General features: G+C 37.9%; 1 protein-coding gene and 1 pseudogene across 1 annotated transcript in view; one reads left to right on the plus strand and one right to left on the minus strand.

Annotated features, from left to right (window-relative positions):
* The window catches only part of ME1 (malic enzyme 1), a 189,572-nt gene that overhangs the window by 37,526 nt on the left and 133,836 nt on the right, over positions 1-18,210 (minus strand). Inside the window, exon 7 of the mRNA XM_043593012.1 lies at positions 13,024-13,133. Coding sequence (XP_043448947.1) covers positions 13,024-13,133 — 110 coding nt within the window. The remainder of the gene's footprint in view (positions 1-13,023; positions 13,134-18,210) is intronic.
* LOC122490224 lies at positions 5,855-7,298 on the plus strand (annotated as a pseudogene).

Below are 18,210 nucleotides of genomic sequence, written 5' to 3' on the forward strand. Positions count from 1 at the left end.
TTGCAAATAAATGAAAATATTAATTCAAAAAGATGTATGCACCCCTATATTTACTGCAGCATTATTGACAATAACCAAGATATGGAATCAACCCAAATGTCCACTGATAGATGAATGGGTAAAGAAGATGTGGTACATACAGGTACGTACATACACAAACACACACAATGCAATATTACACAGTCAAATGAGATCTTGTCATTTGCAACAACATGGATGAACCTAGAGGATATAATGCTAAGAAAGTCATACAGAGAAAGACAAATACATGTGGAATATAAAAAACAAATAAACAAACAAAAATCAGGATCAGATCTATAAATACAGAGAATGAACAAACTAATGGATACCAGAAAAGGAGGATGAGCAAAATGGGTGAAGGGGAGTGGGAGATACAGGCTTCCAGTTATGGAATGAATTAGTCACAGGAATAAAAGGCACAGCATAGGAATATAATCAGTGGTATTAGTGTAAAAGTGTTATATGGTGACAGATGGTAGCTACACTTGTGGTGAGCACAGCATAACATATAGAGTTATTGAAACACTATGTCGTATACCTGAAACTCACATAACATTGTGTGTCAACTATAATCAAATAAAAAATAATAGTAATAAATGAAAGCCTGTGTAAAACAATGGCTTATCTATGCAGAAAAGACACCATAACAATTATGTGTTTGTCTCTTTGTCTCTTACATCAAGACAGACTCACAAGAGCTGTTAAATAGATGAAAAAAGAACTTGAGAGAGACACTGGTATCCAGAAGATACAAAGTTATTCACAAATGGTAGTTCAAACTATCTCTATCTCAGGCTTTTTGAAGCTAGCCAGAAGTTTGGATTTCAGGGATTCTAAGCTCCCTTCCAACTCTGAGATTCTGCAACGTTAAGGGTCTCTATACATTCCACCAGAACCAACAAGATTTAACCAGTTGATGAATCAAAGTTGAAGTATCATCAGCAATCACTGTATCTGTGTTATTTTTTTAATTTTTTTTTAAGTTTATTTGTTTATTCTGAGAGAGAGAGAGAGACAGAGAGAGAGAGAGAGACAGCATGTGCGGGGTAGGGGCAGAGAGAGACAGGGAGAGAGAGAATCCCAAGCAGGCTCTACACTATCAGTGCAGAGCTCAAACTCATGAACCATGAGATCATGACTGGAGCTGACACCAAGAGCCAGATGCTTAACCGACTGAGGCACCCAGGCGCCCCAGTTTTGATTTGATTTGATTTTTAAAAAAATTTTTCCCCTGTTTTGATTTTAAACAGAACTGGGCATTTAAGAACAGAGAGAATAAAATATCTCAAAAGATCTAAACTATAATATGATGACATTTTTATATGGTTGTGCTGGATCATCCTGTATTAAAAGTCAAGACATTAGGAATGCGGGAAAGGGAGAAAGAAAAAGTCAAGACATTTTAAATTCGTATTAACTCAAATAAGATAAACTAAATCCCTGTCTACAGTGGATGTCAGAGGCTTCTATTTAAATGTGTATTCTATAACATTTCATGAGGACATAATAAAACATCCAAACTTCTCTTCATGCAATTATTAAGAATCAAAAAGATATTTTTAATATCAAAAATTAATTTGAGCATTATTCTTGCACATTTCCTGGTCCTACTTCCTGGTACTACTTTGATTTAAATTTCACTACAGTCAAGGGAATTAGTGTGGCAAGCTGATACTTCACAAAAATGTAGGTTTTCACAATAAATTATTCCAAAATAACTTTTGTTTTGAGACTCAAAACTGAATTTTTAGTAGAGCACACAAAGACAGGCTGAAGTTTATGACTTTTAAAGACCAGTTAATATTTAACATTGACCAAAGAATGACCTCTACTAATGCAGTAATTCGTTAAATCTGATTAGGATTACTATATATAACCAGCAAAGGTGAATAACACGTAATCAAATAATTATAATCCTCACATGCTACTAAATAAACAGATCAGACAGAACTAGAAGCAAGCAGGGTGGGAGTGAATGTGTTGAAGCAGGGGCCACAGTATTTAGAGGACATGCCACCTGAGCACAGTATCAAAAGATTAAGATGAGAGCTCCAGGACCTCCCATAGGACAAGCATGTGCAAAGACATGGAGGCAGAGAAGACTGGTCAAATCGAGGGACTGAACACATAATTCAGTTTTCCGTCTCCCCCAATGAACTCTACTAAAACAACAGAGAGAAGATTTAAAAAAAAAAAAAAAAAAAAAAAAAAAGGTCAAGGAACCAGAAGAGGATAGCATCAAAATCTTAGCATCTAGAAGGCAGATGGGCAAATGGCGACAGACTTAGTAGATGTGGGAAAGCTGAACTGCTGGCCAGCCATAGGGAATGCTAACAAGTGATTAGACTGATAAAGCAGAACTCTTGAAAGGCCTAGTTATAAGAGGGACCAAGAACCTATGAAAGTAGGGATGAAGAAGAGGCTGAAAACAGGAGGTTGTTCAAAAATCTGTTAAGAAGTAGTTATAATCTAGATCCATTTTCCTCACCTTTTATTAGATGGCTGACCCTCCACACTCTGGAGGTTTATGTTATAGAAAGGGTATCTAGATTATTAAGACACCAGGCATAACTGTAAAACATCAGGGGAAATTGGTGGCAAGGGATGCCATACTTGAAAACAAGAAGATTAAATGCAAATTTACATACTCAATATGCAGACACCCCCCCCCCCCCCACCTACTCCTACTTGGCTCAAAGAATACTGGCAGAAAGCTCATCCTAGCAGAAAGCTAATGTCAGGAGAGAGACTGAAAAACCTTTTCTGTAGAATCTGAGCAATGTAAGAGAAAAAGGCCAGAAACTGACAAGGGAGATTTCCTTAAGGAAATGGCTCAACCAAATACCTTACAGCAAAAACCCTGAATACAAGCTCCATTTGTATACCAAGCCTCCTAAAATATAAAAGGGAAGAGAACACATGTGAAACTGTAGGTTTTATAGTGTTGCTGAAGCAAACAGAACTTATTAGAATGCAAAGTGACGTGAGGCTAGAGAAGTGTTTAGATCATGCAGGGCCTTCTATTACACACTAAAAGTAACTATATAAAGGAAGTATATAAAGCAAGGCAATTATAATTTATTATAGGTAACAGAAGGCTGCTAAAAGATTCTAAATTCAGAGAGTGGAGGGGGGAATACATTTGCGAGTTGGAGGCTGGTGGGATGTAGACGAGTTAAAAGGTCACTACAATTATTGAGGAGAGAGGATATTGCAACAATCCAAGAGAGAAGCAAGTTGAGAGGGAGGAAATGTTTAAGACAGAAAAATCAACAGGACTTAATGATTAAATACATAGAATGGATGAGGAAAAAGTCAGGAATAATCATACATTTTCTTGTTTGGAGGACCAGGGGAAAATGTGCAAGGTAAACAGGAGTTCAGTTTTGAGTTTATGAGGTTGTCCTCTCTGTGTGCTCCTCAGGAAACAATTTCAAGAAGGTAGTCAGATATACAGGTCTGGAACTCAGTCTAGAAATCTAGGTCGGAGATAAAAGATCTGGAATTCGAAAATGTGTAGTTGTATTTAGGTCATGTGGATTCATAACACTATTCAGTGAGTAAGTTCTCTTCAAAAGGAGAGAACCCGAATGAATATAAACATTTAAAGAGTAAGGGCAGGAGAATGTGATATAGGGAAGATGACTAAGTAAAAAGTGGTCAAAGAGGTAGGAGAAGCAAGAAAGTGGATGGCTGTCATGGAAACAAAGGGAGGAAGTAGTGACAAACATAAGAAAGGTCAATCAAGAAGGGAAATGACAAATAACCACACTAGATCTGGTAATTACATCATGGTGACCTTTCAGAGAGCTACTTTATTTACACATGCTAGAGCCAAAGTTGGAGGGCAGTGTGCGGAGGAATAAATAAAAGAAAAAGAACAGAGACAGCAGGTGTTGAGCAGTCCTTGGAAAAGCTTAGATAAGATAAGAAAGAGTGAGATGAAGATGGGGGTGGGGGTGGGAGGGAAACAGAGCCAAGAAAAATCGTTTATTTTTATATTTTTAAGGAAAGAATGACAAGGGCTGTTGCTGAGGAAAATGAGGATGAAGGCAATTATTTTAAAAATTAAAGCAGGGGCGTCTGGTTGGCTTAGTCGGTTAAGCGTCCAACTCTTGATTTCGGCTCAGGCCATGATCTCGTGGTTGGTGGGATTGAGCCCCATGCTGGGCTCCATGCTGACAGTGTGCAGCCTGCTTGGGATCCTGTCTCTCCCTCTCTCTAGGTCCCCACTCATTCTCACTCTCACTCTCTCTCAAAATAAATAAACTTAAAAAAAAAGAATTAAAGCAATTTAAACATGGGAAGGCTAATGGGAAGGCAGTAGAGAGAGAGAGTGGCTGAAGACACAGGAAAAGAAGCTAACCACTAATTCTAATGAGTTTTTCCAAACTGGAATGGTTTCACTGTTACTAAAGCAGAGTAATGTTTGAAAAAATCTGCTAGATTAAATTCTTTTGCAGTAAAAATATTTGACAAAAGAATCGTGCATTCTAATTCATGTGCTGCTTTTTCTGTTAAATGTTTGATAAAACAAATTCTAATATAACAAAATAGTCTAAGTAGTTCTTTTGTCTTCTAGTATAAAGACATCTTAGCGGAAACATAGGGGAATGCAACTGTGGTGTCTCCATATAAAATAAAGTGCTCTGGAATATGAATGTTAAGTCAACTGAGTATTAAAATCTACAAATAAGAGGAAGCAATAAGTGTAGTCAGAATACTGTTTTCTTTTTTTCTCTGTATAACTTCTTATCCTTCACATAACTGGTATCAATTAAGTGGTGACGTGAAGAATGCCTCTTATAAGGAAATGAGAGCACATACCAAATTACTACATAAACTAATAACAATACGACTTTGAAAAGAACACTAACAGACACAATAGGTTTTTGGTATTAAGTAATCTTGCTAACGAAAGATTATATATTAGGTATTCTTGTGTTACGGCTCAACAGTTTAGCGTGGTATCTTTTGACACTTGAAAAAATGTATTCATAAAAAGATGCCCATTGTAGCAAATCCATTAAACAGTTAAAATCCAGATATACAAAGACTAAAGAAATCACCTATAATCCTACTGCCTAGGTAGAATCCTTTTCAACATTCTGATGAATATTCTTACAGCTGTTTTCTATATCTGATATGTGCAAAGTAAAGAAAATTTTTAATTTGTAAAAAATACCTCATGCCATGCATACGATTTTAGCATACTTTCTGCCACTTAACAATATCCTGTGACTACCTTATGATGTCAATAACATATTTTAAAATATTCTGTATACTTATAATATTCCATAATATGGATATGTCAAATTTATTTAACCAAACCTCTACTTTTAGATATTTAGAGGACTTCTGATCTTTTGCGTTAAAAAATAACATTACAATAGAGACTGCATTCCAGAGAGGGCAATGGGTGGCTAGGGCCCTCCTCAAGCCCAACCCTGCCCCCCCCCATCCCCCACCCTGGGGGGCAGCCCCACCACATGCCACCTGAAAGGGGAAACAGGAAGGCTTCTCCCTGTCTGGCTCTCAGTGCCAACGAGTCAGACCTAGGATGCACTGCAGCTGGGCCAGGTTCCAAAGTAGCTAGATAACTGATGCTCGATTCGTCAGGCCTGTTCCTGCCACACTCACACTGCTTGCTCCAGGACCACCTGCATGCAGCACCAGGTGCCGCATTTGGTATCAGCTGAAAATGTGTATCTAAATATGAGCTCAGCTCAACAGAAAGCTTTGGACAGCCTTGCCTTGTCCTGTAAAATTGGATCGTGAAGGTATTAGAGCAAATTACTTCTGGATGTTGCTTCTAATAATACTTCCTCTGATAATGGATGCTGTGGAAGGTGGAGAGGTGTTGGAACATGCCATCAAGTTACAGCTTGAGGCGGACGGGTGGCTATAACTCAGAGGAAGCAGTGGGTCCTCCATAGTTGCGGAAGGCTCTCTGGGTTTCTTCACTAAAAGACTGGGGTTCTTTACTGACTGAAAAGGACAATCAGAGAAGTGGGAAAAGATGCCGGTCTGTGGGATGAAGAGAAAATGTTTCAGGTGCATACATCTGAAATGTTCCAAAAAGAGGTGAATGAAGTGAAAATGCACAGTCTTCCAGGCTGTCCATGGACCTGAGAGAGCCCTGCAGGGAAATTACAAAGATGTTGTGACCATGAAGGAGAGCAGCAGGCAGCACCTAGAGCCCTTGGGAGAGGCTGCAGTAAAGGAAGAGATGGAACCTGTGGAACTTGTAGCAGCAGAAAAACATCAAGTTGAAGCCCTCAAAAATACACATCATCAAAACAAAAGTTTATCCATGCTTGATGACATTCTTGAAGATGTGAGAAAGAGGAAGGAAGAATGCACTTTTGATGACAATGCATCAGTCAAAGGGGTCAATTTTGAGGCAGTTCTGAGGGTGGGAGAAGAGGCAACTCTAAGCAACACCTCACAAAAAATGAGAAGTGGAGCCTGATCTGGGTCTTAGCATGCTGACTGACTCCCAGAATGACCAGTATATTTTGACCAAGCCCAGAGATGCAACAATCCCGGGTGCAGATCACCACCTGACGAAGAACGCTGTTAGCACAGGAGCGTTGTCTTTCCTTGGAGCCGGCTGTGCGTAGCAACGGGACTGCCGACATACAATATTTCCTTTCACGACTGCTGGGATACTTTTGGGACCTCCAGGACGAAAGGGGATTAAGTTTATTGTACAAGTGGAGACATGAGAATTTGGGGTTCTTTACTCTTTTTCTTATTGGCTTAGAATTTTCCCCAGTGAAGCTGAGAAAGGTAGGAAAGATTGCCCTACAAGGACCACGTCATATGGCACTAGCAGTGACTGCATTCGGCTTACTATGGGGACATCTTTTACAGATCAGACGCACCCAGAGCATCTTTATTTCTACTTGCTTGTCCTTATCAAGCACACACGTAGTGTCCAGGCTCCTCATGGGTAGTACCTGTGGTGAAAAAGAAGCAGGTGATGTTGACTATACACAGTGCCTCTCGAGATGCTCGTAGTGCAGGACACGCAGCCAGGCTTTAGTCATGGCCCGCAAGGCGGCCCTTATCCAATTCACTACTGTGAATACTGGCTTGTTGGTCAGATTCTTTTCTCTGTGGCTGCTGCTTTTCTTCTATGCCTTATCATAAAGACTTATCTCATAGGCCTATCTTATCTAAAGCTTCACATTGAAAGCAAAGGGAATAAAAAATATCTTATAAGAATCTGTGCTTTCACCTCTTTTTCAAAAATGTTTTATATATTTTTAAGAGAGAGAGAATGAGAGCAGGGGAGAAGCAGATAAGCAAGGGGACAGAGGATCAGAAGCAGGCTCCCTGGCTCTGCACTGACAGCAGAGAGCCCGATGCAGGGCCCAAATCAAACCCATAAACTGTGAGATCATGACCTGAGCCCAAGTTGGAAGCCTAACCGACCGAGCCACTGGGGTGCCCCACTGCTTTCATCTTTTTTTTTTTATTTTTTTTACATTTATTTATTTATTTTTGAGAGACCAAGAGAGACAGAACACAAGTGGGGGAGGGGCAGAGAGAGAGAGAGAGAGAGAGAGAGAGAGAGAGAATCAGAAGCACACTCCAGGTTCTGAGCTGTCAGCACAGAGCCCAACACGGGACTCGAACTCATAAACCATGAGACCATGACCTGAGCCAAAGTCGGATGCTTAACCAACAGAGCCACCCAGGCGCCCCTGCCTTCATCTTTTTAATGCTGTCACAGAGCTGTTGGATGTCTCCATGGAGCTGGGCTGCTTCCTGGCCAGACTGCTCATCTCTTCCCAAGGCTACAAGGTCACCGAGGAGATCGTGTCTTAAATTAAGCCTACTTGTGACTTCCTGGTTACCATTTTCTTTGCATCAGTTAGCAGGTCTTCACCTGTTCCCACTTTTGTGGTGTAGGAGCTCACCGTCCTGATGGTCCCTACTTTGTTGGTGGTGATCATGAACTTTGCTTTAGTATCTCTGGTTCTTGTCTCTTCCTGCCGAAGACCAGTGAGTACATCAAGTGGCTCACGGCCACAGGGGCCAAGTGAACAGCTTCTCTTCCATCCTGGGAGCAGAGTGCACAGAGAGGGCATCACCTCTCAGAGGCATACCTCCTAGTCCTGAGAGTGACTACGCTCAGCTTTTAGTGGCCCCAGTGCTATGAAGAGCTGCAATTATCAAGTGTGTGCCACCTCAGGAGAGTTGGTCAAGTCCCTAAGGGCACCGAGATGACACATGACTTCACAAAGTGAAACCTGGGTATGGGAATTCAGAAGCTTGGGACACTACAGTGAGGGCACATTTAGGGCACATTTCCGTGAGCCAGCTACATCAGGAACAAAACACTCCTTTAAAGGTGGGGGGTGGGGCCTTCCTACTGGCCTGACTTTATAACTTACTGCCATAGTTTAGGATTTACCAAAATAATTTACCGCATTCAGTTGATTAAGAATAATACAAATATAATGCTGTGTTTTACAAATCACCTTGACTATTTTGTCTGGATGTGCCTTTTCTTCTGAAATTATTGTTACTCATCAGTACATGATTTTTTCGGAAAAAATAATAATTAGAAAGGTTTTTTATTTATTGTTCAACTTTACCGTCTTAATCTGTTGGTCAATGTTTGTTAACAATCCCATGATGTGAAATTTTAATTCTGGCAATGAGTTTGAAAAGTTACTTTTAATACTTAAGGCCTACATTTTCTAATATGAGACAAGTATATTCTAAATGTCTTTGTTCTTTATTATAATAATCTAAAAGCTCAATTCAATTTTTATTACATATATCATCCTTTTAAAATATTTGCTTTGATTCACAAGAATATACATGCTTTTAAAAAAGATCATTTATGATCAGAGAATAATTGAAAAAATAACATTGCAACAATAATGTTAATAATATATAACTAATGTTAACAATACTATTAATAACAATAAGTATCCTTATCTAAACAGACATTCTACCAAAGAAGATATACAAATGGCCAATAGGTACAGGAAAACGTGCTCAACATCACTAATCATCACAGAAATGCAAATCAAAACCATACGAGGTATCACTTTGCACCTGTTAGAAGGGTTATTACCAGACACAAGAAGTAACAAGTGTTGGCAAGGATGTGGAGAAAAGCGAACTCTGGTGCACCACTGGTGGAAAGTAAATTGGTGCGGCCACTATGAAAAAAAGTATAGAGATTCTTCAAAAAATTAAAGATAAAACTACCATATGATCCAGCAATTTCTCTTCTGGGTATTTATCTAAAAGGAATGAAATCACTATCTTGAAAAGATTATCTGCAACCCCATGTTCATTGCAGTATCATTTACAATTGCCAAGACATGGAAAAAATCTAAAATGTCCATCGATAGATGAATGAATTAAAAAAATGTGATACACACACACACACACACACACCCACACACACAATGGAATATTATTCAGCCATAAGAAAAGAAGGAAATCCTAATATCTGCGACAACAGAAATGGATCTTGAGGGTATGAGGCTAAGTGAAATAAGTCAGATGGAGAAAGACAAATACTCACTTATATATGGAATCTAAAACAAAACCAAAACCAAAAAGCCAAATTCATAGAGAACAGATTGGTGGCTCCCAGAGGCTGGGGTTGGGAAGTGGGCAAAAGGCATGAAGGTTTTCAAAAGGTACAAATTTCCAGTTATAAAATAACTAAGTCCTGGGGCATGTGGGTGTTTCAGTCGGTTAAGCATCCAACTTTGCCTCATGTCATGATCTCAAGGTTAGTGAATTCGAGCCCCACTTCTGGCTCTCTGCTGTCAGCATGGAGCCTGCTTCAGATATTCTGTTCCCCCCTCTCTCTGCCCCTCCCCTGCTTGTGTTCTTTCTCTCTCTCTCCTTCTCAAAATGAATAAACATTTAAAAGTAAATAAACAAACAAATAAATAAGTCCTTCAGATGTCATGTACAGCCTGGTGACATACTGTATTTTGTATCTGGAAGTTGCTAAGAGTAAATTTTAAAAGTTCTTGTCACAAGAAACTGTAACCATACATGGTGATAGATGTTAACTTACTGTGGCAGTCATTTTGCAATATATACATATACCAAATCATTATACTGCACTTAAAACTAATAGTGTTACATGTCAATTATATCTCCATTAAAATAATAAACACATATTTAAAATAAATAAATATCCTTGTACATTTGCTTTACATACTTTTACTTGCTCAGGATAAATTTCTACAAATGGAATTGTTGGCTCAAAGAGCCGTAGACTTTTAAGGTTTTTGACACATACTGCCTTCCCAAGAGTTGCACCAGTTTATATTTGCACCATCGATATATGAGTGCTCATCTTCTTACAGCATCGTTAACAGTTGGGATTACTATAGAAAATCTTTGCCAGCTTGATACAGTAAATCAGTTTTTCATTTGCTTTTTAATATGCTTTTTAAAACGTAGTGGTGTTAAACTTTGAAGCATGTTTACTGGCCAACAGTCTTCCTTCTTTTGTGAAAAGTCCATTCTATCATGTCTGATTTTTTATCTTTTCAATTATCAAGTATAAGATTAGGCTATATTTACCTTATTTTTTAAAAAATCCTAACAAACTTGTTTATTATGGCTGAATGTTCTATGTAAAATATTTACAGTGTTATGTTAGAGAACAGCCATTCCAGAGAGGGTATTATGAGAAGAAAAACCTCTTTTTGTCATTGATTTTAAATGACCAGAGGATGAGACCTTATTGTTTTGATCTGAATTTGCTGAATTCAGATAATATAATTAAATGTCCAATTTCTTAACATATTTAACTGGCACATTTTTTCCAGTTAAAAATAATTATAATTAGAATGCATTAAGGCCCAAATCTCTATCTAAAACCAAAATCTCTATCATTTGAAATTATTTTAGATTATTTAGATAAATTACAAGATTTTTAAAATCAAATACTTTTCATAAAATATCTTTAAATAACACATCTGTTAAAAAAAAAAGAAACGAAACGAAAAAAGTTCTCCCCAGGGTCCAGTGTGAAACATTTATTTACATGGTAAGGCTGTAATGGCTACATAATTATTTTCCTTGGCACTGGAATGCAATTTCTTTGCCCACAGTGGGGAAAGTATTACATTGTGGGCAAAATGGTAAAAACATAAGGTTAAAAAGGTAAAATAGAAACATATGGGGATAATGTGTCACTAAGGACACTATTTTGGTATGGAGAAATGCACAAAATGATTTCGTTGTTTCTAATCAGAACCCCAATAACTTGCCAAAAGTTTTCTCTAGTCAGAGATTGGGCCCATTTTTCTCAAATCTGTCTTTTTGTTGGCTAAGGCAGTCATACTCTAAAATTCCTATGTGTAAAGAGGTAAACATGCAGATTTTATTTTAGGACAGATTTGCTGGGGTGAAAAATTAGTTATTTAATGCCTCCACTGTGGTGACCTGCTGGGTGGAGTGGGGAATATTCTGTTGTGGACACTCCAGAGCAATTCCACATGCAATACTCTTGGCCTTGACTTAAGTAAGCATCTGCCTCAGATTTCTTGTGCTCCTGACTTTAATTCTGATGCAGCCTAGGCCTTGACCTCTAAGTTCTGACTAAGTCGATAGGAGTTCTGACCCTAATTCCAAACTGCTCATTTTGTTTGATAATTTGGATTTAGCACTGTTTGTCTTAAACTGAACTCTGATGCCTATTAATTCTGTGTATTGATTCAAAAGTATGCAATATCAGTCTGTAAAGATGGATATTTCTGTGGGATCCACAAAATCAAAAGATAAGAATATTAAAGAAAGGATAGTTTTTTCAGCGGTGAATGTAGCTATCTTTTTTTTTTTTTTAAGATTTTAAGTAATCTTTACGCCCAATGTGGGGCTTGAACTCACAACCTTAAGATCGAGAGTCAATGCTCTACCAACTGAGCCAGCCAGACGCCCCTAATGTGACTATTTTAGAGACCACTACATAATTAACTGGTAAGTGATCCAGTCACTGGTCTACAAAATCTGTCTGCAGCACCAAAAGCACGCTATCACTATATATGTATCTTCAAGTTACAGCTATAATAGAGCTATAGTGCTGTAAAATTAGATTCTTTGCTTCCCTTTTGAATTTCTCCAAATATTCACTTCTCATGAATAAATATTCAAAAAGAAATTTAAATAAAAAAGAAAGAAAATAAAGTTGAAGTAACGTATAGCAGCATCTTTATCACGAAAATGATACTACAGTAACCATGTGATTAACATCACAAAGGATTTGGGGCAAAGAAAGACTCAACCAATTGCTTTAGTATGCCTCAAAAGGTACAGAGGCTCATTATTTTTAAACACATTATATTCATATAGTTATGTCACAATACAGAATTTAAGCATAGTGAATTTTAAAAGTTATATTTGTAAAGTACAACTCAGTTCAGAGGGTATTTTCACACATAATTACTTGTCCTCAATATAAACTCTATGAATAGACAAACATTAGCATCCTCGTCTTACATTTAAACTCTTCTTAGACCACCTCATTTCCAATAGCATTCAACATCTTATTTCACATTGGCTGTCTTCCTGCTAAGTTCCCCGTTGGCACTTATCACCACTCAGATCTAATGATTCTTTCAAATACTACATTAGAATACCTCACTCATGGTCTACAACCTACCTTTCCAGGTTATTCAATTTTCCCCTTTATGCCGATTCTTTCATTTTAAACATCCAATTTATTTTTTTTTTAAGTTTACTTATGTTTTAAAGAGAGGGAGACTGAGAATCCCAAGCAGACTCTGCGCTGTCAGTGCAGAGCCCAATGAGGGGCTCAATGTGAAGCTGGAACTCATGAACCCTAAGATCATGACTTAAGTCAAAACCCAGAGTCGGAGGCTTAACAGACTGAGGTGCCACCCAGGTGCCCCCTATTACACACATTCTTTAACCTCATGGGAATATCTGGGCCCTTTTGCCCTATGCATTCTGTATCTTCACTTCCTTCCCTATCCAGCTTACCTTGAATATCATCATTGAATGTGCAATACTGGTTTTGATATTTCTTCAGGAGACGAAATGCATTTATATTGGCAAAATCTTCAAATTGAATAAGGCAATTCATCCCATACCTATGGGACAAAACATTCACTTTAGAAGAGGTTCATGAAATAACATACAAATAAACCTTTGAAATCAGTCTACAGAAAAGATAAAACCTTTTCTTTTAAAGGTTCTATTTTGCTACTTAGTATAAGTATGTAATGCAATGTCTGTTCAGCAAATATTCACTGCATACTTAGTACAGAAAAAGCATTGTGTTGGCACTGTGAAATAATACAAAAATGAGAAAAATAAGGTCCCTATCATCGAACAATTTAAAATTTAGTAATTTTTAGAAAGTTTTTGAAAAAAATAGAAAGTAACATAAAAGCGATATAAACAAGCAATTATAGATGTTGAGAGGACAGATATTACTTCGGGCTGGAATCACAGACCTGGTAATAAATGAACTGAGTTGTTGTCATTTTTTTTAATGTTTATTTATTTTTGAGAGAGAGACAGAGACAGAGACAGAGTGTGAGCAGGGGAGGGGCAGAGAGAGAGGGAGACACAGAATCTGAAGCAGGCTCCATGCTCTGAGCTGTCAGCACAGAGCCCAACCCGGGGCTTGAACCCACAAACTATGAGATCATGACCTGAGCCGAAGTCAGATATTTAACCAACTGAGCCACCTAGGTGCCCACAAATGAACTGAGCTTTAAGGAACAGAGATGTAGGTTTTTATAAGCCAGGTAAATACCAGAAGCAACATGAGGTGCAAATTGAGAAAGAAAAAAATTTTCAAAAAATAGCAAGAAACCCTATTTGGCTATAATGTGGTGATACATGTAAGGGTGTACTAAAAATAAGGTCAGAATTTTATATTGGAAACCTTAAAATTCTAGCCTAGGATTCTGGTTTTTATTCTATATTAATGGCCAAACACTGAAAGGCTTTGAGCTTTGAAGTATATTGGACAGATTTTTACTTCTGATATTAATAGCTTACTTGTCTGACCCCTTATATGATCATCCACCTGGGTAACCTATCCAAAGCAAGAGTAATTAACATTATTGATAACCCAAGATTCTAAGAGTTGCCAGAGAAAGCCATATAGCCATGCCTTGCCACTACAGTTATATGGTCTCCAACCTTGGCTAGACTCCCACTGCCACCCTACATGTGATTCCTCTTATTTGCTCTTGGTCAGCTTCCACTTCCATTATACCCAGTGGCTATTCCCAAGCTTTCCCAATCCTTTAAAATCTTGACCTCTTCACATGTCTCCCACATCTGGCATAGTGAGGGCATAATACATGATCTCCCTCAACTGTGCCCCCCACCCCAACCCCGACCTCTATCTTTAGCTGTATTCTTCAGGCACCAGTGGACAAGGTATTCCTCCTCCTCTTCAAGGTACCTCACCACAGGTGCCACATTCTCACTCCCTTCTTCTCAGTTAGCTCCCTCCCTTGTACTTATAACTTCTAGAGAAGTTCCATCCTCTCACCTGATTGAGTTTGAATCTCTCATTAAAGGGAAAAAGTTCCCTCTTGACCCCATGTTTTTCCTATTTAATGTGCTTGCAATAGTAGTTTACAGTTCATCTCTTATTTATTTCTCAATCCCCTGGAGTTTCCTATCTACCCTCATTATTCTAGTAAAATTGTTGTACTCAAGTTAAAATATTTCCTGACTAACTAAATCCAATGAACACTATTATCAATCTTTAATTTACCAGACCTCTTTGCTGCATTGCCACTAATCTGTTTGTCTTTTTTCTTGAAATTCTATTCCCCAGCCTTCTGAAATGTCATACTTTTCTGTGCCTTTTTTCACTTTAAAGTAGTATGCATATGTCTGTACATACTTGCTTATTCTTTACAACCATTCTATGAGGCAAGGAATATTATTATTCTTATCTTACACATGAGAAAAACAGGCACAGCTTGTTGATACTTCCTGGTAATAACAGTCCAATAGCAACGATTAGAGTACTAATCTCTTTATCCAGAAAAAAATGACTCTATTTTAATTACTACAGTTTTTAAATGTCTTTATTTTTTTTTTTATTTTTAATGTTTATTTTTGAGAGAGAGAGAGAAAGAGCACAAGCAGGGGAGGGGCAGAGGGAAAGAGGGAGACACAGAATCTGAAGCAAGCTCCAGGCTCTGAGCTGTCAGCACAGAGCCCGACGCGGGGCTCGAACTCACAAACTGCGAGATCATGACCTGAGCCAAAGTCGGCGCTTAACAGACTGAGGCACCCAGGCACGCCTAAATATCTCTAATATTTAATAATATTATTTATCTCTCATCTTTCTCTTTATGTATCCACTTGGCTGTGGCAATGGTTTAAAAACACAGGCTTTAGAGTGCTCTTAGGGTGTAATCTTGTTCTCCACACTCATTCTGTATTCTTAACTGTGCTGTGCCTCTGTAGCTCTACTAGAATAAATGAGAATAATGAGAATAAAATATTATCATAACGTTGTTATCAGGATTAAGTGGTAAATGCAAGTTCTTGATGTGTGAAGACAGGTACATGAGTGCCCTATAATCTGAAATAATATTCACTTAACAGGAACAATAGAAGCCACAGATAGTGGGTATCTTCAAGTGCCTAAGAGAAAATAACTGTCATCCTAGAACAGAATATCTATCAAAGCCATTCTTCAAAAGGTTGAATTATGCATCAACTATATTTCAATAAAAAAAGAAATGTAAGTAAGAAAAATTCTTTTTAAGTAAGGTTGAAACAAAGACATCTTTAGGTAAGTAAAAACCAAAAGACTTCAACTAAAGGAATTTTTCATGGGTAGAAAGAAAATAATCCCACAAAAAAGTTTATGATATAATAAAACAGTAAAATACAATAACAATAAACTTTTACCCATATAAAATAGTAAAGAGGAATAAAGCATGACACATTGAGGAGGCTGGGAAAATTTTTCCTCAAACGGCAACAATAAAGCAGAACAAATCCTTCAAAATCATCATTTCAGTGCTCTGGAAATCAACTAAAGGCAAAAGGAGCAAAAATTTAAAAGTAACATGTGGGAGTGGGGTCAAATCTTGAAAGGAACATACAATTTTTAGGCTCCTTATATATATGATGCCATTCTAGGAAACTCTTTAGCTAGCTTTCTTAAAAATTACTAAGATGTTTTTACGAACGGACAAAAGCATTTCTATGGTTATAAACTACTGCTTTTCTTTTACGACCTTAGCAAAGAAGCAAACTTTGTGGTAGCAACGGATTATCCCAAACACAAATATCAGTTGATAATCATCTGGTGTTTATAAAGGCTCCTTCCCCACTTCTCTGGTTTCTACACAGGCCTTTAGAAAGTAAAGGCTGCATGCTTTCAGACAGTGCCCTCCCTCATACAGTCTGCCCCTGATGTGTCATGTACAGATGGCTAGCAGCATTAGATGATCTGTCATTATGTTCAGAAGCAGCAGAAACTTGTGGTCTCCATATGTGAGGAGGAATCAGAGCCTTTTCGGTTCTATTCCCGGATCTACTACTTACTTGGGTTCTGCGGTTTTGGACTTGTTACAATTTCTCTGTGGTTAAAATGAAATCCCCACAATATGGTTTGCCTTCAGTGTTTAGGACACAATGTGGTCAGGCTTTATGTTTATAATATTTTCTAACTATAATCTACCAGTTATAGGTAGTAAAATCCTACACAAGATACTTTATCATTTACAAAAGTTTATTTTAGAATTATCCCCTGGAGAATACTGTATATCTGTTTTATTTTCATGATTCTTCTGTACCTGGTAGTTAACTTTGATTTGACTCTTAAAGATTTAGAGAGAGAGAGATCCTGGACTCATCTTGTGATACAGCATCCTGCATCATATAATGAAAGAAAACCATGTAAGAGATACTTTGTTCCACATTGAACCAACCTTGTCACTACGAAATTATAAGTAGTGGAACACAAGGAAGCTAGCCAACTCAATTCTACATAACTATGAAAAGAACCTACTATTTTATGATCAAAGTATCACATAAAATAGTGGGTGTAAATGGTTTCAAAAGTTGACAGAAATACCACCCATAAAATTAACCTGTAAAAACTGGTGGCACTGTTTTCTCTGGTAGCACCGTTAAATCACAGAAAATTTCAATACAGTGACTAATCATTACATCTAACAGTGAGTGGCAGGCACTGTGCTCCACTCTTTATGTGCATTATGTCATTCAATTCTCTCGGCAATGAGGAAGGTAGATGTGACCCATTTTACAGATGAAAAAGCTGAAGCTCAGAGAGATTAAGAGCCATAGCAGAGTGCATACTGCTAGTAAGTGGTAGGGTCTGGGCTGAACTGCAGGGCCCATAGTTTTAACTACTATATGTACCGGCTCTCATAGAGCACCAATGTCATGATCGACTCAATGAAGTGAACAGTGTATTTATTAGTAAAAAGACTGCATTGATAAAATAAAGGAGTTATAATTTTATAAAACTAGCATTGATGTATAAAAACATCATTTGTACATATTCAATATACTAGGTATTTTTATTATAGAAAGTATATAAACAGATATTGGTGAAAACAATTAGATTTTCTTTGATTATAAACTATTAAGAATTCACTGTAATCATGTCAACCAAGCACATTTTGATTTTCCCTGAGAGATATAGTAACATGTGGTTCTTTTAGGACTTACTACATACATGGCACTATGCAGTATTTAAGATCTAAAACACTTTAGTTCTGATTGGCACCTTAGATCTAATTTTTTACAAATCATTCACTTTTACTAGTGTCACTGAGGTCTGACAGTGCTCAAAGAATTAAACAGCAAATAGGACTCATGGATCTTGTGCTTAACATGCTCACAGTCATGGGGCGCCTGGGTGGCACTCGGTTAATCATCCGACTTCAGCTCAGGTCATGATCTCACAGTTTGTGACTCCCAGCCTCATGTCAGGCTCTGTGCAGGCAGCTTGGAGCCTGGAGCCTGTTTCAGATTCTGTGTTTCCCTCTCTCTCTCTGCCCGTCCCCCACTCACTCTCTCTCTCTCTCTCAAACATAAATAAACATTAAAAAAATTGGGGCGCCTGGGTGGCGCAGTCGGTTAAGCGTCCGACTTCAGCCAGGTCACGATCTCGCGGTCCGTGAGTTCGAGCCCCGCGTTGGGCTCTGG

The sequence above is a fragment of the Prionailurus bengalensis genome, chromosome B2 (genome assembly GCF_016509475.1).
Source record: "Prionailurus bengalensis isolate Pbe53 chromosome B2, Fcat_Pben_1.1_paternal_pri, whole genome shotgun sequence".
NCBI lineage: Eukaryota > Metazoa > Chordata > Mammalia > Carnivora > Felidae > Prionailurus > Prionailurus bengalensis.